This window comes from Grammomys surdaster, unplaced genomic scaffold, assembly GCF_004785775.1.
Source record: "Grammomys surdaster isolate TR1022 unplaced genomic scaffold, NIH_TR_1.0 255, whole genome shotgun sequence".
NCBI lineage: Eukaryota > Metazoa > Chordata > Mammalia > Rodentia > Muridae > Grammomys > Grammomys surdaster.
Window position 1 is genome coordinate 10,688,034 of NW_021604696.1, and position 26,632 is coordinate 10,714,665.

The 26,632-nt window shown below is 42.1% G+C and overlaps 1 protein-coding gene across 1 annotated transcript in view; it reads left to right on the forward strand.

Moving 5' to 3' along the window:
* Positions 1 to 1,097: 1,097 nt before the first annotated feature.
* The window catches only part of Slc9a2 (solute carrier family 9 member A2), an 83,257-nt gene continuing 57,722 nt past the window's right edge, over positions 1,098 to 26,632 (forward strand). Inside the window, exon 1 of the mRNA XM_028775470.1 lies at positions 1,098 to 1,560. Coding sequence (XP_028631303.1) covers positions 1,269 to 1,560 — 292 coding nt within the window. The 5' untranslated portion in view covers positions 1,098 to 1,268. The remainder of the gene's footprint in view (positions 1,561 to 26,632) is intronic.

Here is a 26,632-nt window from a genome sequence, read left to right on the forward strand (position 1 = left end):
TTTATTTCATAAATTTAGGGGAAACCGTGTGGGTTAACTGGGAGGCAGACGGTTTGCTTTTGGTTCCTTTCAATTTCTCACCGTGAGGACACCGGGACAGTGGGATCGCAGGCAGGGCACCTGGCAAGGCCCCTGCGGAAGGTCGGGCTCCGGAGAAGGGCCAGTTGGCGCTGGGAGAATCCCGCTTTTCCAAACCGCAGCTCGTCCTGTAATTAGCCGAACAAGTCCGTCTAAGCTGGGCAAATCACTGGTTTTCCACGAAATAGTTATGTTTCTGATGCCCTCAGACAGATTCACCTCGAAGCCTAAAAACAGAGACTTTTTCTTCCCCAAAGCTGGGGGAGGCAAGAAAAGTGGAGTCCACACTGTTACAAAGAGTGGAAAAGCGGAAAGACAAGGGTTCCGGGAGAGCGTGGGAGCGCTGAGTTCTCAAACGGGAGTTTCGGTGCGCAGAGAACAGGCTGTGTTCTTGTGCTTTTCTCCCGAGGGGAGCGAAGCGCAGCTTTCCTCATCTTTCGGAGGACCCGAGCGGCTTGGCTGGGTGAGTTGGTCTCTGCAGACCCGGCAGTGGCGAAAGCTCCCCAAGTTCCGCCGCGCCCGGCGTCGCCTCCCTGCCTGAGCCCGAGGCGCCTCCTCGCGTGCCAGCGCCCCGGGGTGTCTCCTTGCAGGAGCCTGCGGGGGGAGGGGACAGGGCGCGACGCGTGGGTCGCGTCGGTCCCAGCCCTGATGGACGGCCGACGCTGCCTCCGGGGCGGGGACAGCTCAGGCCACCGTGCGCACCGCGCACCTAGTGCACCCACAGCTCCGGGGCTCCCGGGGACAGCGGCTCTTAGTCCGCGGTGCCGACTAGAGAGCGGCGCGACCTTCGCCCCCGCGACGACTGTGGGCTGCGGCAGGTGCGCGTCGCACCGGGTCCCCGCGTTCTCCCGCCCCGCCACCCGGGCGCCGCGCCCGCCCCGCCCCCGTCCCCGCCCGCCCTCGGGCCGCCCGGGGCAGGGCCTGTAGCTGCCAGGCATGGGAGGGCGGCCGGCGGCGGAGGGTGGCTGAACGCGGCCGAGGGACCGCGAGGTGGCCTCCTGTCTCTGCGCGTTCCCCTCCTGGCCCTGAGAGGTTCACAGTCAACGAGCTTGCTGGCTGCAGGGCCCCGGCCCCGTGGAGGCGGTGGCGTGGTACTCTCCCCGTCCCGTAGCGCTGTTCCCCCGCGATGCGCTGAGGGCGCCCAGATCCCTACACCGGCGTCCTCTGCTGCGCCCAGAGCTGCCGACCCCATGGGCCCCTCGGATACCGCGCACAGCATGCGGGCACCACTGTCTTGGCTGCTGCTGCTGCTGCTGTCTCTGCAGGTGGCAGTGCCGGCGGGCGCGCTGGCCGAGACCCTGCTGGACGCACCCAGGGCCAGGGGTGCCAGCTCCAACCCGCCAAGCCCTGCCAGTGTGGTGGCCCCGGGAACGACGCCGTTCGAGGAAAGTCGGTTGCCCGTGTTCACCCTGGATTACCCCCACGTGCAAATCCCTTTCGAGATCACTTTGTGGATCCTACTGGCCTCCTTGGCCAAGATTGGTAAGGAACTGTACCCGTGGGTGGGGGCGGGACGATCGGACTGGGGATCCTGGTGGGTGACCCGCCAAGTAGGCAAGTAGTTGGTCTCAGATAGTGGCCAGCTCCTCCTGCACCAAGGCAGCCTTGGACAGACAGATTAGCTCCTGTGGTTGAAAGATCTCCTGTTCTTGACACTTGCCTTGGAAAGCCGGGAAAAGACTGGCCCATAGCATATAGACCCGCTGCTGACTTCTGCTTTGAATGTCAGATTTGACAGCTCTGTGCCAAAGTTGAGGGAGACGTGCGTGCTGAGTCAGACAGTGTACAGCTAGATTGTATATATCGTCTACAAGTAGAGAGGAGAGCAGAAATGGGCAAGATCTTGGATGGGCAAGGGTGCATTGGCGAGACACAGACCCTCCTCATGTCCCTGACTGATTAGGTGCTTAACCTGGGACTGTGGACACCTGAGTGCTTGCCGCTACAATACCAGTGCCCTGTTCCTTCTCTCTGGACTCTCTCTAGAAAGCCTTTTCTTTAGAGGTAACTGGATCCAAGGAGACCAGCTATTCACAAATAATTAACCCATCCCCAAGCTCAGCCCCCGTTTTCTCATCTGTTAGCCTGATTACTCCATCATAAATGCACACTCACAATTTTACTCTGTATGTAGTATTAAAGTAATTCACTATAGCTGTACTGTTCAAAACGTATGAGGTCAGAAGAGTATGATGGTTTTTATGTTTTATGCATTCACCTTGTGGGATGCAGGTTTCCATACATCTCAGCCTTTCTAGAAAATCTTTCTGATGAGCAGGGAGAGACCCACGGATGGTAACAACACAGGAAATGCTCCTCGCACAGAGAACAGAGGAGTATAGCAAATGAATTATGGCTGTGGAGAGATGCAGGGGTCACATCCTGGCCAGACCTATACAGACTGTTTTCAATGATGACTGGAGTCTGATCAGTGTGAGCTGTTCCCCAGAAACAGCATTCTAGAGAGAAACAAAAAGTGTGACTGGAAAAGGGGTGAGTCTAAGCAGGTGGCAGGGATGGTTTCTAATAGTGTAGGACTTGCAAGCTAAGCCTGGAATTGACTTCCAAGGTTAGATTAAATCTATTACCTTATAATGGTGGTAAGCAGAGGTGTTCTACACTACATAATGACTCTGCAGTCTGGAATTGCTGGCTCTGGCATGACTGACTAGCTGCGTGTTTTAATTCCATCTGAGCAATGGTATAAGGGACATGGATTTCCCTATCAAGCAAACAGCCACATAAGCTCATGGCCTCTAATAATAGCCTGAGATGCTCTCTCTCTTCACATAACTGTCACAGCATCCCTGCCCTGTAGGGATGTGCAGGTGTGAATACTCTCACCCTATAGAGCTGGAAACCAAAACTGGAATGTTCACACTGTGACCGACAAAGTTGGACCCACCGAATTCACACAGGTAGCTTGCCCTTGGGTCCCTCCCTGTGTCTGAGTCAGAGCCCAAGAGGGCTGCATTTGTGACCTTTTCCATTACTGCTTTTCTGCTCTGACACCCTCTTCTGTTCTTCACCCCTGATTATTTTAATCAGATTAATTACACTAATAACAGCCGCCAGTGGGCACTTAAGTTCATTATCCCTCATTTTCACAGCCTTCATCCTGGGTAGATATGATGGCCCCACTTTGGGGGAGGAGGAAGATGAGACATTAGAAAGCTTTGCTGGTGGGTGGAGAGACCCAGTTCCAGGCAAGAGGAGGGACCTCATCTTTGGTCCTCTCTAAAGGCTTGTTCTGGAGTAAGAATTAGAGGAGAGTGGATCTGTCCATTAATCCAGGTCATCAAGGCAGGCGTGCTGCTGGTGACAGTGGTGACTGAGCTCTAGAGAGCTGCTGTACTATGTCACTTTTCTGCTATCTCTGTGTTTCTTGCCTTCTGTCTTAATCCCTGAGTTGTTCTCTTGTGTGGCCTTTGGGTGTCCTCTCAACCCAGCTGTGGTATTCCACTCATCTTAATGGACATCATGATCCTAACTGTGTAGAACTTGGTTAAAAGTGTCCCTACTTGTGTGAGTCCAAGTTCACGTGCATGCACCTTCATGTCTCAGTTAACCATGGTCTTAGCCCAGTGACCTGAACTCCCTGACCTTCTGTTTCAAATGCCACCATGCCCTCAAGATGCTGGATTTGACCACAATTATAATACATTGCACATGTATCCTCCAAGTTCATCTGCCTTCCTTGGATTCTGTACTTCTCTGGCCACTGGGACAGGGCAGAGATGACAACATACCATTCTTATCCCTTTCTCAGAGAGAGGTTCAAGTTGTCAGGTGCTGGCTCCCTGATACAAAGGGAAAGAAATAGATCTCAGAACAAGAAGCAGAGTTTTCAAGTTAAAAAGAAACTCTGTTGTTTGGAGTCTTTTGCTATTTTCTTCCTATTTTGCAACCCAGCCTTCTCTCATCTCCTTGGCTGCTTCTGAAGGAATGTGCAAATACCCAAATATACCGAAGTCTCCTTTCCACACATCCTCAAGTCTTTCTCCAGCATCACCCTGACCCCAAGACCCTCTATTCTTTGTCTGGCTCTGAGCAAGACTGCCCAGGTACTGCAGAGCAATTTCACAGGCCAGGAAAATAAGTTCTGAAACAGAGACTGTGGATCTTTGTGTTAAATGTTTACATTTTATTTATCAGATACAGATTATACACTTATCTATCACCAAGACCAAAGTATCCATGCAGAATTAGAACTGAAAAAAAACAACCATTCACATTGTCACTGCTCAGCTTCAGCATCTAATGCCAGTTCTAACTGTGTAGAAGTTTATTAAGCTGTATAGACGTTGGGTCTGGTTCATGTCAGAGAATGATATTTTTATTTATTTTCAGGATTTGATTTTTAATAGCAAGGTTTACTTGAAAATTAAACAGGTTCTCTTCTAGCTTTTGTGTTGGAAAGCTTTTGTCTGAGGGCAGTTCACTTATGTAGGTAGCTTAAGTCGCTCACATTTGGGAAAGGTAATGGAGTTCCACACGAATGGAGATGTGAGGTTATGGGGCTACACAGAAGGCAGCTCATATAGAAACCATGGTTTCTGTTTGGGGCATTTTAATGGAAGTACCTGGTGTGCCAGGACTTACCTGCTCAGAGAACAGGGAGAAACATTCCCAGTGATTAATCTAAACAAGGATGAACAGGTTGCGCCTAGGAACATTTGTAGGAGGTTTAAATACCAGTGGTGAACTTAGAATGGCTATCTAGATTGCACTGCTTCAGGTCTTGGAAGTATTCTTAGATATCAGAAAGCATGCTGGTTTGTCTTGTTTTACAAAAGGCCTAAGTCAACTTATCTTCTCCTTGCTTTATCTGATTATTGGAGGAAAAGTCAAAGTCCTCATTATTTGGCTAGAGATGTAGGTCTGCGGTTATAAAATGTCCTGCAAGTCTGATCATAGAATTGATGAGATGGGTATGTGTAAAACAGTTTAGCTGAATGGAGAAAAACAAAAAACAAAAAAAAAGAGCACAGTGATGTTAGCCCACCTTAGGACAAAGCACTTCCTTGCCTTTTACTTAAGACCTCATGTTTGTATACATTATGGTCTCACTGTGCAGGCGTTTCTGGCAATGCGATTCTTTTTTTGTACAGAGAAGTCCACACACCTTACCTACTGAATCTTATGTGCAAGGATATAGTTCCAAGCTGACCTTAAGAGAAATCTAGAGGAAGAAGCTGAGCACAGATCCTTCCTGGGCTTACAGCTGTCTGCTTTGCACTCTTTCATGAACTAGGCCATTAAGGGCTGTGATTGCTCTAACCTGAGTGAATATGGTTGTATATTCTACTTCTGCTCAAGGTTCAGGGACAGAGCACTAACTCTCATCTTTATTTATTTATTTTTCCCAATCTGCTTTTATACCGTTTTAATTACATGCAAGTATTAAGGTCAGTTCTAGGTTGAGGAGCTAGCAATACAATATAGGCAAATACTCAAGGAACAAACAAGACAGTAAACACAAATAGTCAAAGAATAAGCAAGGCAGTAAACAAAGTCCTGTGATCACTCCTGTGATCACTATTTCTAAGGGCTTATCAGGATGACCAAAATATCTGATCCTATTTCCCTGTCCTAGACCAAAGTCATTTTCATGCCCTGAGTATTACAGGACCTTGGTATTCTGAAAAAAGCTTGCAAATACTGGAAGAAGTAAATCAGGCTTTAAGTAGAAGCAAGAGGGTAGTGGGCTTGATTATTGCTGGTAAAACAGCTTTAATTACACCACTGCTTCTGCAATTGCTTTGACACAAGAGGTTAAGACAGCTACTTTTGTTAATCATTTAGCCAAAAAAAAAAAAATGTTACTAATGTGTTGAGTATACAAGAGGATTTAGATAGGTGTTTGGAGCAACAGATGGATGCTCTTTATCCTATTCAAATTATTGAAAGAAGGTTCAGAGTTTAAGAGTAAGGAGCCATCTTGAGTGTCATGCCAAATACCAATGGATGTGTATTACTTCTAAAATTTACAGTAATAGTCATTATAATTAGGAAAAAGTAAAGACACTTGCAGGGTATTTGTCATAATTCTAACACCTCTCTGGATGTTTTAACTTTGCATAGTGAGATTATGAATTTAAAGAATGCTGTTCCGCTGAGCTTTGATGATGCAGACACTGCTGATAAAATTATTCATGGCCTGAGGTCAGTATTGTCATTTTGGTCAAGCTTCAAGAATGGCATATATAGCTTGATCATTACCTTTTGTCCTGGGAATATTTCTATTCCTGCCCATCATATTAAAAAGCTTGTCTTTAAAAACATCAACATGTTGTTAGCCAAAGTACATGGTTTGAAACTGAAGATGGACCCCCAGACAGCTAATTAATGTTATTAATTTAACAGGCTGGCAAGCCAAGGATGGGTAAATTCTGCACAGAGCCTTACCAACCTAAGATAGAAGTGCAGTGGTTTTGATGATGCATATTCCATTAGGGGTAAAAAAGGCATTCTTGTCAGAACGACCTAAGACAGGCTCACTCTTGTGTGAGAAATAAAAATGAAAGAGCTGTGGAGAGTTTTGGGGGCTTGGCAGGGATCTGACATTGTCCAAGGACAAGGAAATGGGCTTCAGGCAGGAATCTGACATTAGGCTATAACAAAGAAGTAATTTCAGGCAGAAATCTAAGTCTTAGGCTAGTACAAGGGAATAATTTCAGGCAGGACTCTTATCTTTAAAGTAACTGAACTCTGGTCTTTCTTCCAGGATTCCTTGTATGCCCCTGTACAGCACTGGGGTCTCACTGAGGTTGCTTTATTTGCGTTTTCTACCTTGCTGGGTACATTATATCATTAGTGTTGTTGTTGTCATAGTTGTTTTTGTTATTGTTATTTCCTGAAATCCAAAACATTTGGCTCATGAAGATGTTTGTTCTGGGCTTTGGATGCCTTGAGTTTAAAACATGAGTCTCAAAAGTTGTATATGTTCTTGGATTTAGAGATTTTTATCTCTGAAAAAAAATGTCTCCCTGGACTTGCCTTAGGCTTTGTCTAGTTTGTCCCAAGTTTGTATGCCATCTGGAGAGGAGCATGGGACGAAGTTCATGGTCTTTGCATTTCATTTTGTATATACTGCGTGTCTGCCACCATGAGCTTTGACCTAATAAAGCCAACAGGGTCCAGTTCCTTTTCTCTTGAGAGCACCACATATGTTCAAGGTTGCCCATATGTTTTCAGTCTGAAAAATGAAGGCAGTAGATATTTTGTTTCTTCTTAAAGATGAATTCATGCATCATAAAGATGATGTCAGGAGATTAGAGTCACAGTGTTCTCATCTTTACAATAACAGCAGGTGGTTTTTTTTTTTTTTGGTTTGTTTTCTGTTTTGTTTGCCAATTGAAAATCTTAACTGCTTATCAATTTTAACAAGAATAACTATTTACCATTAGTGAGGTGCTTATTTCTTGTAGAATTTTCATGTGCTTCGAAGCCCCCAACACACACACACACACACACACACACACACACACACACAGACATGTTTTCTTTGTAAGGCTATTAAAACTTGGCTTTGCTATACAGATATGTTTGATTTTGGCTGATGATTCTATTATTCTAATATCTATGGTAGTAGTGCTATTTGGTTTATCTGTGGTTTTTTTTTTTTTTTAGTCAGTTGTGAGTCACTTATATATTTATATCATTTAAACTTTTACTATTGCTTAAAAATTTTTTTAGAGACCTTAAAGTTCTTTATTCATGTGCCCCTTTCATTCTTAATAGCTTTATTCTTGTCTCTCATCAACTTGATCAAAATTATTTTTTCTCTTGTATTTTAAAAAATCATTCTGCGTACTGAGCTCCAGTTTTACAGCCTTTGATTATACTCTTGGGGGTTTCTTACTCCTGTTTACTTTGGATTACTTATTTACTCATTAAACTTAAAGCTTAGATCATCCATTGTTGAGTTTATTTTTCAATATTATGGCAGTTTCACCTCACAAGGGTAATTAATCCCCCCAAACTGCTAATAATGGGACACATAATTACTGCTGTCTTAACTATGTATCAAATACACACATTTTTCTGACCATCTGCTCCAAAATTAACATGTACTTGTGCTAAAATAACCCAATAAAATGGGCAAAATAAGTTCCTTACCTTACTCCTTACTCCTAAATAGCCCTTTTGTCTTCATTCTCTCTAAGATATAAGAGTTTTCTTGAACTCATCAAAGTTAGTATGTGTCATACCTTTAAGACAATGTCACAAACAAGACTGATTCACGGTATTTTATGTTTATATGTATTAATCTTCATTACAAATAAAACATAACTCAGAATTTATTCATATGACTGGATAATATCACAGCATGCTTAGCCTCTAGAGTCAAAAGAATATCTTATAAAGTAAAATTATTAAATGTCAATCTCCCTGCAAGGTGTTGTGATTCAAAAGTGTGTTCCCTAGCATGGTGACAATATGCACACTAAGAGAAATGTTCCTTTCTGTCCTGCTTCAGGCTCACAGCCGTCTTTGATATATAGACATTCACTGTCATCTTTGATATATAGACTTTTACTGTCTTCTTTGATATACAGACATTCACTGTCATCTTTGATATATAAACATTCACTGTCATCTTTGATATATAAACATTCACTAACATCTTTGATATATAGATTTTACTGTCTTCTTTGATATACAGATATTTGCTGCCATCTTCCCACATTTAAAAAAATCATATTGATAAACACATTGAGACTATTTTTTCCAAGATTTATTTCATTTTTATTAATTTTTTTTCATTTTATTTTATGTGTGAGTGTTTTGTCTGCGTGTATGTACATATACCATGTGAGTGCTTGGTGCCTGTGGAGATCAGAAGAGGGCATTGGACCTCTTGGAACAGTCTCCTAGTTGCTAATTTCTATGTGCATGCTGGGAATCGAACCCAGGTCCTCTTCAAGAAAAGCAAGCACTCTTAACCACCGAGCCATCTTTCCAGCACCACAACTGTGTTTTAATTTGATTTTTAAATTTGTACAGCACTGGTTACATTTTGATTGGAAAGGTAAGCTGATGACTTCTACAGTAGTTTCAGTTGTTGTGTTCTGTGTGGTTAATGAGGGGCTGTTTTAAAATCAAAATTTTCTATGTGAATGTGAGAAGAGGATAGAAAGTAAAAGTGTTAGTGCCCTGTGCTGTGCACATACCCAGGACATGTATGTGTACACTCACAGGCACATTGGTTCAACATGTATACATTGTGGCATTAAGCTCTTCAATACTGTTACTGTGTTTTGGCTATGTTTTCAGTTCTGGCCTGTGTAGAGTGACCACTAAGAGGGGCTATTTGTAATTCTGTTAAACTTTACTATCTGGTTTACCTCAGTATCTTAGGTATATACACACTTAGTATTGTTACATCTGAGTTCCTTCCTTAGTGCTTTCCTTGTGGTTAAATTTGACCTTTTTTGTATCACTGTTGTTACTCAAAATAGAACTGAATTTTGTAATCCCTTTTCTGTACGGGTGTTGCCATATCCATATTGCTAACACGGGTCCCCTATATGTTACTAGGAAATCAGTCACATAATTTTTATTTAAACGTACCTCATTAAAACTCATATAACTGGGTTTTCTGCCTTTAAAAATGGAAATCTTTGCAGTTTAAAACAGGAATGTTACTACACTTATTGCAGTGATTTATTGGGGCTCATTTTATTCTATGCTTCTACTCAATGTCTTTCTTTTCCTTTTTCCCTCAATATTTTGATGTTGCAGTAGCTTTCTTATTTATCAAATGTATTACTGCCCTGTCTACTCTCCGACCATTCCCTCTCGTCCCCACACAGCATTTGCCATTTCCATGGTTGTTATTGGCCTGTTCCGGAAGATGCTTGAGCTTTATGCATTTTTAAAATCCTATTTCAAACTTCAAGTTGTCTCAGAAGGGATTTCTATAGGTAACGTTTATTTAGATTGATAAATGTGTTCAGCATGTTTTCTTCATGGTTGCTTCCACCTCTTCCTTCTATATAACTTCCCTTCTCTGTGCATACATTCTTCAGTGAATACTTCAGGGATAGCCTTGGTTGTCACCCTTGTTCAAGTCATTTTCTCTTGGTGGCACTGGTTCTACCCAGGGCTTCATAGGTCCCAGACAAGTTCTCTGCCATTGAGCTCTGTCCCAGCCCTCTGAAAATGTCATTAATTTGTTTATAGACTGCAATGAAAAGTAAACTGGATATAGGATTTTTTTTTTCATAAGATAAATATGATGTCATTGCTTTCTGTCTTCTCTCCTTTGGGCCATTGTGTTACCTGAGCTTCAGCCTCAGCCTTGGGTGTGTGTGTGTGTGTGTGTGTATGTGTGTGTGTTTGTGTAATGCAAGTATGTGCATTTGTTTGTATGATATATGTGTGTGTGTTTTTGTGTGATGTATGTGTGTTTTTGTGCATATGAGCATGTGCATGTATGAGTAGGTGTGTTTGTGTGTGCACATGTATATGCATGTGTGAGTATGTGTGCGTGTATGTGTAGATGTGTGTGTGCATGCATGTGTATGCATGCATGTGTATGTGTGTGTGGTGTATGTGTGTATGTGCTGTGTGTGTGCATGCATTGTGTGCATGTGTGTGTGTGTGATGTATGTGTGGTATATGTATGTGTGTATGTGGGGTGTGTGTGTGTATGTGGTGTATGTATGTGTGTGTGTTTGCATATGTATGCCTCTGATTATTTCTGATATTCAGCGGCTGTCTCAATGTGTCCAGCAGAACTTATGTGATTTTTCTGCCATAGAATTTATTACATGCCTTAAAAAATTTTTGTTTTTCTTTCTCCATCATTTATTTTTGTATTTCACTGATTTTTTGTTTCCAATTTACCATACTGCCCGCAGTACACCTCTAATTGGTAGTTAGCCTGCTATATAGGCTTTTCATCTTAATTGTGTGTTCATTTCAACATTTCTGTTCCCTTTTCATGTCTGTCCACCTTTGGTCCATGCTGTTTTGAAATTACTTAATTTTCCTTCTTCCTATTGTTTTTATTTGTTTATATTCATGTTATAGATTCCATCAGCATTCGGGTTTTTTTTCCCCCTAATTTTGGAGGTGTAAATTCTCACAATGAGCACATCTCCAGATCTCATCTTTTGGATATTTATGTCTTACAGTGGCTGTAATTTTTTATTAGGAGCTTAGCATCACCCGGGGATGTGTATTTGGTTGAGTCTGTGGACCTTCTAACTTCTTCATATGAAGTGGTTCTCAGTGTTTTGTTTTGGTGGTGGGTTTCAGTGTTTGTTTCCCAGTCAGTGTTCTTGTACGGATGAAGTGAGTTCTCTCTCTATCTACAGGCATTTTTTTAAAATTTAGAACAAAATAGTTCTTTGAGATTCAGGACTTTATGCAATAGTCCTTCCTCTACCAGTCTAAAGTCATATCACATATTTTTATATAGGTGTTAAAATATCAGGTCCCAGCACAGGGGTCATGGATACAGCTCTGTCTGGAACTCCCCTAGCTCACTGTGGCCTAAACACCCACTGACATCTCCTGCTTTGATTTATGTCCTTATTTCTGATCTCCTAGGCATTATCTTCTATGTTGACCCAAGCAATTAGGCATTGATATTATAATCTGTACTGAGAAGAGGATTTGTTTCCATCTATATTGTTTAATAGTATGATGATTGTATGCAGTTTTTAAAAGAAATAGCTTTTAAAAATGTAATTAACTGATTCACTAATTTGTATATGTTTGTGCGTGTGTGTGTGTGTTTATGCATGTGTGCGCATGCATGCTTGATGTGTATGTGCTGTGACAAGGTGCATAGTACATGTGTGGAGTTCAGAGGATGAGTATGTGGAGTCTCTTCTCTCCACCCAAGCTTCACTGAGTTCCAAGAACTCAGGTTAATTAGATTCGCATCTTCAGGCAACAAGTGCCTTCACCCTCTGAGACATTCTGCCTTTACAGAAAGATTTCTATGCATTGTTTAAAGTTAATGGCTAGGCTGTCATGGCTTCTCACTTTTAAGAAGAGATGCCTGTTCTTCCCTCACTTAAAACAGTTGGGTATGCAAACGGTGATTTGTTGCCTTTGTTTTAGTATCTATATTTCCTTGCTTGTGCTAGCTCAGGAGCTGAAGATGTATTGGAGGAAAATATACCCAGAACCATATTAGAAATAGGGTGATCCAGTTCTATGTTCCCTTCTGGTCTGAGATCTCTGGTGACTCTTCGCCTCCCTGGGTCTCTCATTGGTCAACTTTGGGCCATATATCCATCCCTTGTGCTTCCTAGGTCTATTTGGACCATGTGAAGATACTGTGTATAACACAAAGCTTTCCCTTTTTAACAAAGCAATAGGAACCGAAGCCAAGAGAAGTGTGTGTTTACTTTCTGAAAGCAATGTGTGGCCATGGGTGGGTTGTCGTCATGAATGGTGCCTGCTCAACTGCAGCTTACTCATTTGCAATTAAGTCTTTTTAAAGTAATGAATCATAATTGAGGTACTTCCTGAAATCATTCCTTATGCTGTCCGTCACCTGTCATGGGCTTCCTTGTTTGGAGGTGTCTTTATCTTCTTCCAGCTCGCCACTCATCCAGCAGACAGAGATGGCAATTTTCTGTTAAGCTCTCCACGTGACTGTGCTTGACTCACACTGGACAGGCAAATGCCGTATTATTTCTTCATGTCGGCATATAAAAGCTTACAAAGAGAGGAAAGTGAAGAAAGGCATGATTGTATTTGGAAACTTATACTGAAGGGTAGTTCAGGGTGTGTGGCTTGCTCGTGTATAATTAATTAATTAATTAATTAATTAATTCAGTCAGTCAGTCAGTCAGTCAGTCATTTATACATTCACTTGACTAGCCATTAATAAGTACCTGGGTTTGACCTCTGTAGAAAACACCTTTAGGTGTGTGTAAAGGTTTTATTTTGTTGTTGCTTTTGCTGTTTGAGTCTCCTGTAATTCAGGCTGTCCTTGACTCTTCTACAGAGACAAAGAACTCTCTATTCTCCTGCCTCTGCCTCCAGCTGGGATTGCAGACATGTGCTACCACGCCCTGGCAAGATTTACTTATCCATGTAAAGTACCTCAGGCAACCACAGGGCTATGAAATAGCTCCATTTCCATGTTTCTGTGTCTCAGTCACTGATAATTCTGCTACTCCCAATTCCTGAACTGGTTTCCCAGGATCCCAAGGCTGGAAACCTGAGCACTATAGTGAGACCAGCCTTGTCTTTTCTTGCCCCATTGCAGGGAAGAAATAGATGGGACTCTCATAGTTTCTTTCATAAGATAATAATAGCTGAGCAGGACACAACATTAATTCCACCAGCTATTGGTGACATGCTTACTTAAATGATCACCATGTTACTTACTTCTCATAGTAATGCAAAAATTACATCCAAAATTTCAAAACAGGGAAGAAAACACAAGGTTCAGGGAGCTTATCTACATGGCCCCAGACAGCCCAGTTGGCAAGTGGTTGACCTGGGGCCACCATTAGTTCATCATTCCTCTCTATGTGGGATTACCTGCCTACTTCTTGGAAGAAGAAGCATATTGAACTACAAGTAAGTCTCTGTGTCTGTGGGGCCTGCTTCTGTGTAGAAACAACTGATCAGAAACACTGCAGAAGTACTGGATCTATATCAAACACTTGGATATGAATGGAATTTTTTTCTTGTTATCATTACACTATGGTATAGTATAGTTTAAACAGCATTTACATTGCTCATGGGTCATAAGTCATCTAGAGATCACTTAAAGTGTACAGAAAGGATGTGCATTAGTGAATGTAAATATTGTACCAATGCATCTAAGAGACTTGATGATGTGTGTCCTTTGCTGATGGAGAAGGATTCTGGAGCCAGCATCCAGCATCCATTGGTCGTGAAGACCAATGGTGTCATATGCTCAACCGTGGTCTCCAGAGCACCTTGGTGGACCTGACCTACCGATTCCTTCCTTGGAGACAAAGAGCTGTCCTTGAGACCCATGCTTGGCCCTTTCATCTCTTTTGACCAGGTTAGACTGTCACTGCAAAATCAGACTGCAGTGGTAATTTCACCTGCTTCCTTCACAGGGTAGTTGTGAGAGCCAACCGGAATAATACACAGAAACAACTGGTGGTCTGGAGTGAGGAGTAATATGGTTTCCTAGCAACACTCTAAGTTGAGTGAGATAAAAAGAGCAAGGAAGGAGAACCCATTATCAGCACCAAAGCTAGACTATACATAGAATTTCAGAATCTCGAATCTTGAGGCATTCTTTTTATTTTTACTTTTTTGGTGGTATAGAATGTTTATGCTTTGAGATACAACAATCCTCCCTGCTCTGTGATTTACGCCCTACAATTCCATTTACCTGTGGTCACGCATAGTCAGGGATTAGTCATCTCCTTAATTTCAATGGTTTTATTTCTTTCAAGAGAGAATAATTGCATCAACCTAACTAACTCAAGTAAATTCCTGTAGCTATTCCAGTTATCAGTAGCAATTGTTGTTGAGCTCATACCTTTTCTAGCTTATAAGCTCAAATTTATCATCGGTGTGAATGTTCATGGGAAACATAAGATACGTAAAAGGTTTCATACTATTTCTGATTGCAGGCAGATCTGGGAATGTGTCCCTGTGGATCAGGGAGGATGCTGAACAAACTTAATACATTAAGGGGTCAAAGTAAGAGGAACATGGGCTACTATATGGATTCTAATGAATATTTATTGTGAAAATTCTAAATATGCTTTTTTGTTGTTGCATGTATGCATCCTATGTAACAGACCATCATGCACATTCAGGCACAAAAGCACATACAAATGACATGCGTTCTAAGATGTGGTCATTATGAAGGAAGGGACAGTGTCTTTTTAACTCATGGTCTTGAACTGCATATGGTACATATTAAAGAACCAACAGCAAATAATTATTAAGTAGGTGAATAATAACAAGAAAACCTTTTTGTTTCTCCACATGCACAGTGTACAGTAATTAAGGTAATGATACACCCTGTATGACACCTGTGGTTTGAATTTATTGTCCAGGCACATATATTATTCATTTGGCCTTTCACGATCGAATATCTTAGCCTATCCACTTGCTTATCCACTTATGATGGGCATTCTATTCTTGAATGTACCTGACTGATCCTCTAAACTCTGGTACCCAGAGACCCAGCTCTGCCACTCACTTAGCCATGACTCCAATGTCACAGGATGGCCCTCACTTGCCTCTCTTATTTCACCTGTGAAGTGGGATACTGAAGATGACAGCTTCTTCACTCAGCTGTGCTCACAGCAGAGTCACCACACTTCGAGCTTACTGTCTTAAAGACCTCAGACACGTGGCTAGCCTCAGGGAGAACAGATGCCTTCCTCCCTTCCCAAAACATAACAGCACACTGGAGAAATCCGTCCTGTCCACTCGTTTCATGGGAAGTCGTTCGACTATTTAGATGTTCTGGCCTCCTGCTGCTGGTGTTATGAATAGGCTTCTATCCAAGTCATACATATTTCAGGTTCCAGCGTTGCATAAGAGAAAATGAGGAAAATCATCTGCCCACTTTTGCTTAGTTTGCTGTGAAAATGAAAGGCAGAAAAAACCCATCTCAGTCACTAGATTGTCCTTTGAAACTGAAGGCTGAGCAGCCAGGCTCTGCATGCGGGGGCTCTCACAGGCAAGGTGTGCCCTTCCCTGTGAGAGCAAGCTAGCTCTGTGACACTGCTCTGGCACTTCCCTGGCAGCCCAGAGCTGTCATGACTATCCATGGATAAGTCAATAATGCATGAGCAGTGGAAATACAACTACAACTACAACTATAACTTTAACTTTAACTATAACTACGTCTATATAACATGCATAATGTTATATTTCCATATATGTGTGTTCTATGTGCAATTACTTAGGAATTTTATGCATTTAATATACATGTACACATATATGTATGTATGTACACTCACACATATTATATTGACCATTCCATCTCTCACTATCCTCTCTGATCCTCTCCACACTCCTGCAGAGCTCACTATGTTTCCCAGCATGTGTGCCCCACTGCATATGATGAGAGCTGCCAAGATGAGCAAGAATGGAGGGTTATTTCCCTAAGAAGAACAACTTACCAGTGGCGACACCACAAATAATATGACTTGTTCCCTCCCAACAGCTATTAGCTGCCTATAGGGTGTGAGGGATGGGTGGGACCTCATGAGCCTCCCCTTAAGGATGATAGAATATTGATAGTCCCATGGGGTGGGGAATACTGGGGGTGGGAATGTTTAGTTTTTATGATTTTTGAGATAAGGTTTTGCGTCCTAGGATAGCCTAGAACTCATGATCTTTCTGCCTCCAACTCCCAGTAGATGGGATAGCTGCTGTCCATCATTGAACTCAGCTGGGTCTTTTCCATGTGATTTTCACTTCTAGTTTTTGTGGTCGGCAAGACTGCATTGTTAATGTCAACCCTAAGCTACATCCTTAGTAGAATGGCATCCATCGTTCAGTCTGGAATATGATGTTCACTGCAGCTCAAGGGACTCACAGTTTCCAACGAAGTCAGCAAACATCCTGTTTGTGTGAAACAGCGCTGATCTCCCAGAGTACCTGTATTCTGCTGCCTAGGTCAACCTTCTCAGCTGCTGGCACCCCTCAGTTGGTCATCTATGTATGAGTGAGGGACAGTCCGCTGCCTCTACAGAGGCTCGGCACACAGGCCTCTTGTTTTTGTCTGGTTACAATGTTATAGTTACGACCAGAACTTCCTTTTCTGCTCAGTTATTTCACAACTGCAATCTACTCTGTTCCTCAGGATAGAATAGACTTTCTCTTCTCTTGTCTTGCGTTCCTGCTGATTTTCATTCATGTACAGACACTCTAAGGCAATGCTTCTCAACCTTCCTCACCCTATGACCCTTTTATGTAGTTCCTCCTGTTGAGGTGACCCCAATCATGAAACTATTTCTTTGCTACTTCATAGCTGTTATTTTGCTACTGTTACGAATTGTAAATATCTGATATGTAAGCCCTGCAAAAGTGTGGTTCAGCTCCAAAGGGGTTATATCCTCAAACAGTTCCACCAACTGGAGACCTAGAATTCAAACATATTGGTCTCTGGGGCCATTCTCAAACCACCACCTTCCACTCCCTGGCCTCCAAAGAGCCACTAGAGAAGAAATATCTCCCCTGCCCCTGTGGTGGCTGCTGTTGAGGGCTTGCAACCACTTAATTGAGAAGTGAGATTCGATGGCAATTACTGGCAATTGTGGATTCCTTTCCTATACTTCCATCTATTTATTTTAAGTAACTGGTCACTTTGCTTAGCAGCCAGCCTCCTGGAGGAATAAACCTCAACCATAAAATAAAGCTCCCACCCAAGGTGGTTGCAGGGGTGGGGTGGCCTCCTTAGAAAAACTCATATAACTTACTTACAAGGGCATCAGGATACAAATAAGGAAACCCATCCATCATTTAGTAACACGTGATCTAAAAAAAGGCAAGTCCTAGGTTTAACCTCTGCCCCAGAGCAATACAGTAAGAACTACTTTGAACTATTAACCTTCATGGAAAGTTTTAAATTCAGCTTAAAGCACACCCAGGTCCTGTTCCTACCGGTCCAGCTCCTTCCCTTGGCTAAACTGTGCAAAGGGCGGGCTCAGAAAGAGTAGCTGGGACTTAAGGACACCAGAACTCTATTATTGCATCCAAACAATGCCTCTGCATTGGAGGGTGTCGCCTGGGAAGGTTCTTTCCAGGTGGAACTGTCTTTTATTAAGTTCCATGGTTAAATGGTATTGCTAAAATGTGGAGTTGGAATGGGGACACAAAATACTCGGGGGGGGGCTAGACCATGAAGAGAAACTTAGAGAATATAAAAATATCTCAACAGGTTCTCCACAAGTTGACTCCACTCAGACTTCTCCCATGAAACATGAGACCAGTATTTTTCTAAGGAAGAATACTTAGCATGTCCAAAGACAATACTCTCCATTTTAACAGCAGGATCTCGTTTCTCACCTGGCTATATGAGAAATTCCCCTGACATCCACTGATTACTTTTCTCCTCTTGAAGAGGTGCACATTTCCCACCCAGAGAGGATACGTCCAGAAAGCTTTGCAAACTGTCCAGGGTCATTACTGTTATTTTCTGGAGTCAAATTAGACTGTGACTGTGCTCAGCCGTATTTAATTACCAGGCTTTCTAAAAGGTGTCTCTCATGTATTTTGCTTTCACTGTGCTGTGCTCCCAGAGAATTGTGCATAATTCCCAGGATGGTAACAGAACCTGTGCTCTTCTGCTGACTGGTGAGGTCTGAGTATGCTAGCAGAAAACACTGGCCGTCTTCCAAAGCCCTTACAGCCTTCCTAACCCCAGGCTCAGGGGGAGATTAATTTGAGATGATGCCCATCAACAGGAAGTGGCCATCCTGTCTAGGCATATAATTGGTTTGCATTTCATATAAAGTTCAGAGCTATTAATTACCTTAAATCAAAAGTGAGTCCTGTGGTTGATGGAGAAGCCACAGGCTCTTTTGTTTGTAGGTTTCTGTGTTACACCTCCTCTGTCCTTCAGCGGGAGGCTCAGCTTGCTTTCTTAGGCTGAAAGGTAAGAAATCAGCTTATTTTGAACAAGATCGAGATACAAAATGAATCAGTACCTGTGGAAAGATGTTTGTTAGTTGCTCCTTTAGATGCTTTCTGAAGGGCCAGGACAGAATTCTTGACAAGAGGAACTTCACAAAGGAAAACTTCTTTGATCTCATTTTTTGGAGCGGTGGGGCAGAGTTTATGCTGGTAGAGAAGCAAAACAGAGGGGTAGAAGTGGTCAGTCACACTGTGCCCACTGTCAGGAAGGTTGGGATGTGAACCCTCCTACACAGCTAGCTTCCTCCTTCTGTCTTTCATGTTTTTTTACTTAGTCTGTGTCCCCAGCCCATGAACTGGTGTCATTCTTATCCAGGGTGGGTTTTCACCTTTGAGTGACACCTCTCTAGAAATGTCCTCACAGACATGCCCAGAGCTGTGTCTTCTAGGTGATTCTAAATCTGGCCAATCTGACAATGAAGATTAAATGCCAGAAGTCTACCCTTCCTAAACTTCACTTTCGAGCGCATCACTTCAATTCATAACACTCCCTCTCCACCCAGTCCCTGAAGTCATATATCTATCTCACAATTCAAAATGTGTGCAGTATACCTCTAAAAGTTTCCATAGTCATGAACAGCCCTGTTCAAAACCCCAGAGTCTATAATATAGTCTTGCCTGAAACTCAAAACAATCTTCTAACTGTAAGCCCCTCTAAAACAAAACAGAACAGAATATCTAGTATACAATGGCAAAGGGCTTTATTTTGGGTCATGGTTTGTGGGGCTTGGAAGAGATAGAGAAGGCATGGTAACAAGATGGCTGGCCATATAATGTCCACAGGAGCAGAAAGAGATGAATGGTCAGGAACTTGATATCTCCTTTCTTCCTTTTTTAATATTCTAGGATCCTAGTCCACAGGACACTGTTACCCACATTCAGGACGGCTCTTTGCATCCTGAGTTAATCTTCTCAAATACTCACAGACATTCCCAGAATTAGTGTCCTAGGTCACTTCAAATCCAGTCAGACTGATGGTCAAGATTAACCATCATTTCTGCTCTTGTGCATGCCTAGAAATCAGCACTGATGCGGCCTGGGAAAGCCGTAGTTGTCACTTCACTGAAACATATTTAGGTTTTTACTAGAGTGATGCCTTGCTTGCTGTTATAAGACAGGGACTCCAGCATGGAACTGACCCTTTTAGTGTGCTTTGTGTAAGCTCAGCACTCTTAGCCCACAGGGGAGCTTCATCTGGGACTTCTTCCCTAGAATTGACACGAGCATTAGGAAACAGAAGATATCCTGGCCCTGGGAGCTCCTGCTTAAGTTCCCTATATGCTGATATATTCAGTATTAGGCATTATACCAAGAACCCCTCTCCTGTTACTATTCAAAGCAGAACATTTTCCAAACATCTCTGTGTGTAAACAAGAATTCCCTGTTATTAGAGGGCAAATGGACCACGTTTTCAATTTTTGTCCATATTGTTGCTGAAAGCAACATCTTTGGCCACCACTGTCAGAGAGGAAACGCTCTATCAGTTATGAATTCAGAGACTTCCATAAAGCAAAGGAATCAGAGAAGTGTAAGCTTTATAAATTTTTTTCTTTCCCTATCTCCTCATTTCCTTCCTCCCTGTGTGTGTATGTGTGTGTGTGTGTGTGTGTGTAGTTGTGCATACTTATCTTTATATGTTTCATATTCAAAAGATTTTGATTCCATGAAGAGAATTACCAAGTTTCTGTTTAAAACACTAAGTATAAAATTTCTAGTTATAGATATTGGAGGAAATCTACTGAAAAAAATTCTGACTCATTTTATAGAGACTTAATCCATTGGACCAAGCTCTTTGTAAACAAAAAAATATCCTTCTAAGATTTGATCTAATTTTTTCTAATTACCTTGACTGCAAATAATAGTCTGAGATTGAAGAAAGGATTAAATGCAGCCAATAATTAAACAAGGGCATGAGTCAAACTCTGTTTCCAGCCCCGGCTCTGTGATCAGCTTATGATTCTGCTGTTGTCCATGGAGAAGGGGGTGGTGCCGACATGGCTGTTCACTGAAGAAATCCTCTAATCTCATGGATGTGAACTTCAGTAACTCTGTGTTATGCCCTGGACCTGCAGTGGCCTCATCCACTGATAGAAAGCAATCAGCTCCAACTATAGACCTGAGTATAGAGAGAGATACCTAGGGCTATGAACAGCCAAACCTTCCCTTACATGGTCAAGATGCTGAGATGGAAGTCTGTCTGATAAGCTTCATTCATGTTGAAGTGAAGATTAGGACTCTAAAAAGAACAGAGAGGAAAATGGAAGGGTTTGCCCAACACCAGCCCCTATCACAGTCAGAGAAGTTTGTGATGCTTGGTTTCCCCAAACTTCAGTTTAGACACAAATAAGCCAGCAGGAGCTTCCTGGGTGTCTCTTTGTTCTTTTCAGGATGGGGGAGAGGAGGAAGGAGTGGGAGCAGATGATCTGTAGAACCAACTGAACCCTAACCTGCTAAAGAGTTGCTCTGATGGTTGGCATCTTACAGAATTGAGTGTGGGGTGTGTGACAGAAGACAGGCCCAATTCTGTTGGTTTTGTTGCAGGGAGACATGTAGGAAATTCTCAGGATGAAATCTCTCCATTTCTAAAGATGAACTCATCTGTAGAACTGCTCCATAGACTAAGTAATGTGGCCGGGCAGTCTACTGTGGCATGTCAGGTTATAAACTAGCCTAAGATATGTCATGTGACTTGAAAGTTTGCTTTTATTGAAGATGTTCAACTTACAGTGCGTTAGTTCCCAATAAGTCTAAATCGAAGATATCATTAATTCAAAACACAATTAAGAAACCTAATCTATGGAATAGCTTAGCTTAAGAACATAGTGACCAGCGCAGTGGTTCTCAACCTTTCTAATGCCAAGACCCTTTAATATAGTTCCTCATGTTGTGGTGACCCCCAACCACAAAATTATTTCATTGCTACTTCATAACTGTAATTTTACTACTGCTATGAATCCTAATGTAAATATTTTTAGAGATGGAGTTTTCATGACCCACAGAGAACAATGAAACTAGGGTCTTAGTTGTTTCCCCTTGTGACCACATAGCTGACTGGGAGCTGGATATCAGATGCTCACAGGAGAAAACTGGGCCATGACGCTCAGAAAAAGATCAGTACTCAAAGTCTGGTTTCCATTGACTGAGTAGCTGTTCATAGTCCACTGAAGTGAATAACAAGCAAACGAAAATCCAAAACACGGAGACTTCATCATTTTTGTGACTTCAAATACACACTTCAGGGGTCTAAGCCTATTCTGTGGGATGAGTGCCTTCAAGGTGAGTGGGAATTTATTTGACAGCCAAGTTAACACTGACGCAACATAGTGCATTTTCCTGCGCATGCAATTACAAAGATAATACATGCAAAGGCTCTGGGTACACATCAAGCAGGAGTTCTAACACTGAGCTGCTTCCCTAGATTCTAGCAGTAATTAATCACCTAAAGGAAGCTGTTCCTTTACTCTTGCTAAAGAGAGGCAGTTGCCTTTAGCTAGGGATAAAGATCAATGAATTTTGCATTTATAAAATTCTTATATTGTAAGTATTCTTGTGTTCTTTTTCACTGAGCATTTTTTATAAACTTAAGGAAGAGCAAGAGAAACACATGTGCTGTGAGAGGTGGGGCTATCATGGCAGCACATGATGCTGTGGGAGGCGGGGCTATTACGGCGTCATATGGTAATCTACCCAAACATTTCCCTGTTTCTTTCCATTTTGCTTTGTGTATTTTTAGAAATTACGTTTTCCTTTGAATTGCCAATAGTTCCCATGTTTCTTTTCCCCTTTTAAATAGTCCACACAGCATACATTTCAAAATGGACTCCAAAGTGCCTTAAAGAGGCTCGGCTCATGCTCTGTGTCAACAGATCAGTCTTTTCCGTTTAGCACATCATTCTGGTTACCACCAAATACCCATCCGAGCGAAGCATCCTCTCTTCCACCTGCTTGTTTAGCAGTGTTTACGCAGTTAAATCAATATTTAATGTTGCGTTTACAACATTATTTTATAACAATGGGAAGGAGGAATACAAATGAAAGTGAAGACTATTTTCTTCATGATGATATACCATATAAAAGTCGTCATCTTGATTTTAATGAAATAATTTGATGACAGGGTCAGCAGTGATATCTTTTCCATCTTTCACAGCTATGGGCGGTTTGTACCTTCCTTCCTTTTCTTGGGAAGGGGATGGAAGTGGAGTATAGTTGTGCAATTAATATCCTCAGAATTGGCTTTACTGACTGGGGAGGGTTCATTGCTGTGCAGGAGACAAGAGAATCCGACATCCTGCCTTTCTGATCCTGCCTTTCTGATGCTGCATCAATGGCTTCCAGAACTCCTGTAAGTGTGGAAGCTAAATGGCCGGCTCAGACCTTGCTAGGGGCAAGATCACATTTTCATCTGTGATGTTTGGCTGGAGTAGAGCCGTTATTATTTGAAACTTTTCTTTCCTGCTAGGTGGATTCTTTCTAGGTCTCTTATCCAGAGAAAGCAGATCTGTGTTAGGTCTTTGGTTGTTTCTACCTACTGGAATATCCTGGCTGCTGGCTTCTCTAGTTCAAGTGTAAAGATATTAGAAGGAAACAAATTAATACCAAAAAAAAAAATTCCACATACAAACGAGAGGCTGGACTGGTGGCTCAGTGGGTAAGAACACTGACGCTCCACAGGGAACCCAGTTTCAGCTCTGGGTTCAGGTTGGTGTTGGGAAGCAACAGCAAAGCCCCTCAGTGATCTGATCTGTCGACACAGTGCATGAGCCAAGTCCTGGAGTTGGAGCCACGGTTCTTCTCATCTTCCATCACTCTCGCCCGTTTTGCTTCATGGTTAAGGACTGAAATTTTCAGGTGTGACAAATGCCAAGAGAGATGTATTCCATCTTACCGGAGACAGAAATCTGTCCATCTTCGTTTAACCTTAATTTTCTTACCCTTTATTTTCTTCAGACTTTTAGTAAGATGAGTTTAAACATTACCATCATTTAAACATTTTTGTTTCCATGAATTTTTTTGTTTGTATGTATTTTAATTTTATTAGAGTTACATGAAGCTGTCTTCATGCAAGTACGTAATGTACTTCCAGCATAGTCCCCAGGTACTTGACTCCCTCCCCCCATCTCCCACACGTGCACATTGCTCCCATCTGCTCCCTTGACAGGGTTCTCCAACCTTTTGAGTTCTTAGGGAAATTGTCATCTGCAATGTTCATGTCCAAGAAACACACAATTGGTTTACAAAAATAGATAACTAAGTCTGGTAGTTTTTTTAAAATAACTTTATCATTTTGTGTTGGGCTGAATTCATAGCTATCCTGGGCTACATGTGTGCTGAAAGCTATATGTTAGACACTACTGAAAACTATATCATTCCTATTTTTTTTGTTATTTATACAATATTTGATTTCATGTATCTATAAAGACTAGAATTCACAATTGAGAGAATGCCTGCAACATTTTTTTCCCTGAGACTGGCTTTTAATTCACTTATTATTATCTCTGATTGTATTCATTTTCTTACAAATAATATACTTTTGTTCTTCTAATGGGTGAAAAAAGCCATACCATGAGAATAAATTCTATTTTCTCCACCTATTCTTCTGTAGATGGCCCCTTATCTGGACTTATAGTTTTGTTCTAATGAGTCATTAGAGGTGCAATTAAATCAGGTGTTAGCATGTGAGGCAGCCCCTTCTGTTTGTGGAATTTTTATACTTTTTTCTTTCTAATATTTTTAACCCTGACCTGAAGAAGCCAGCAGCCAGGAAATGTCAATGGGTGCAGACAATCACAGACCTAACATTGGTCTACTTTATCTAGACAAGATAATAGTAAAAAGCCTATCTTGTGTATGTCCCATAATTTAGTGTGAATCTGACACATGACAAAAGAACACCCATGTGCCACACACCTCTGACATGTTGACCTGAAGTTCTTCAAGCATGGGCACAAGAGTGGCATTGCTGGGTCACATGGCAAGTTTTGAGTGTTTTGAGGAACCCCCTTGCTGATTTTCATAGTGGCTGAGCTAGTTTACAAACCCTGCCCCAAAGTACAGTACGTAAAAGGGTTTCCCTCAGACATCTTCCTTACAGGGGCAACATTTGTGCATTATTTGTTTTCATGGTGACTTCCATTCTGACTGAGACAAATTCAATCCCAATGCAGTTTTCTCTTGCATTCCTTTGATTGTTTGAAAACAGTCTCCTCCTCTCATTAGCCTGTTTGTTGTGTTGTCTCTTTTTGCTGTTTAGAGTTTTGGGTTCTTTGTGTACTCTAGCTCTACATCCTCTGTGAGAGGCTACCTCTTCACTGGATTGCTTCCTTGCATGAAATTTCACCTCTCTACTGTTGGCTATTGCTTGAGAAGCTGGCATCCTGATCAGACAGTGCTTGCCCACACCTGTGTGTTGAAGTGTTCTACCCCACTCTTCCTTAGAAACTTCAGAGTATCAAGTCTCACATTAAGGTCTTTGATGGATTTATGTACATGTTTATAAAGGAAGAGAGAGAGAGAGAGAGACCAGGACCTACTTTTTATTCTTCAGTGTGCAAAGATTTAGTTCCAGCATCATTTGTTAACGAGGCTTTATTTACTTCATTATATAATTTCAGCATCCTTGTCAAATGAGGTGGTTGGAGCTGTGAGTGTTTACATGTGGGGCTTTGGTTCTAGTCTACTGATCTATATGTGGGTTTCGGTGCTAGTATAAAGGCCTAAACATCTCCTACCTTAATATTCTTTATGTTCTTCAGGGTGATAGTCACCCACCTCTTAAATTATGACCACCTGGGAATTTTGTTGTTTGCTATTTGGATATCAGTCTCATGTAGCCTAGGCTTGCCTTGAACTTTCTTTGTGGCTAAGGTTGACCTGGAAACGCTGATTCTTCTGCCTCTTCCTCCCAGGTGCTGTGATTATAGGTGTGGACGACTGCACTTCACCCGGAGTCATTTTACAGTTGATCTATAAAAGAAATGTCTCTGTGTGCTTCTGTTACATCTTGCTATCTACACGATTTTGTAACGCCAATTAAGTTATGCTGTCTGTCCTCATTGGTATCTGGCCTCTTTCTTTATGAGACATTCTTCTGCATTTATGTGCCACTATCTGGATTTATAGTTTCATTCTTATGATTCATTCATGGTGCAATAAAACCAGATGGCAATGTGTATGGCAGTGATTCAGAACAAGTATGACATCACATCTTTAGGAAGCCATGGCTCTTCCATAGCATTCTATATATGCTGCCTGCTATTTATTCTAGGTAAACCTTTAAACAGAGTGATGCTGTTCACGAACATTCTGGTTGGCATTTTCTGTCTCTCTTCCTGTTGTTCTCCACCTCAATAATAACCTACTAAATAATTTGTTGGTCAAACTAAAACTGTGAATCCCTCCTTGACCACCTCCCCTCCCAACCATCTCAGAACTCCCCAGGCTGGCATCATATTATGTTGGAGACACAGTATTCAAACTCATTGATCTGACCCTCTCTCATGTACACCTTCCTCTTAATGAGGGACACTTCCCAACTGTTGAAGAATGTGCTGACAGTAGCCAGATGATCCTTTACAATCATGAATCCAGTCATACCTGCCTCTGTTCACGAGCCTCCTAGGGCTTCACATTCTTCTCAGAACAGATCCAAAATCTTCTCCTGGCCCCAGAATTGGCACATTCGGCATTTGATTGTTCTTTTCTTTCTATGATGCTCTCCTTCCCTCTCTGAGATGCTGCCAGACTGGCCAGAAGTCTCCTAGCCCAAGGCCTGTGTTTTTGTTCTTTTCATTCATGCATGTTTTGACTCCTTTACCTCACTTGGGATTTTTGTCTCTCCCGGACCACACAGATATGAAGTATTCATGAGAAGGAGTCTCTCACCCTTCTCTTCTTTCTTCTATGTCCTCATTATCACCCACTTTTGTACATGCAC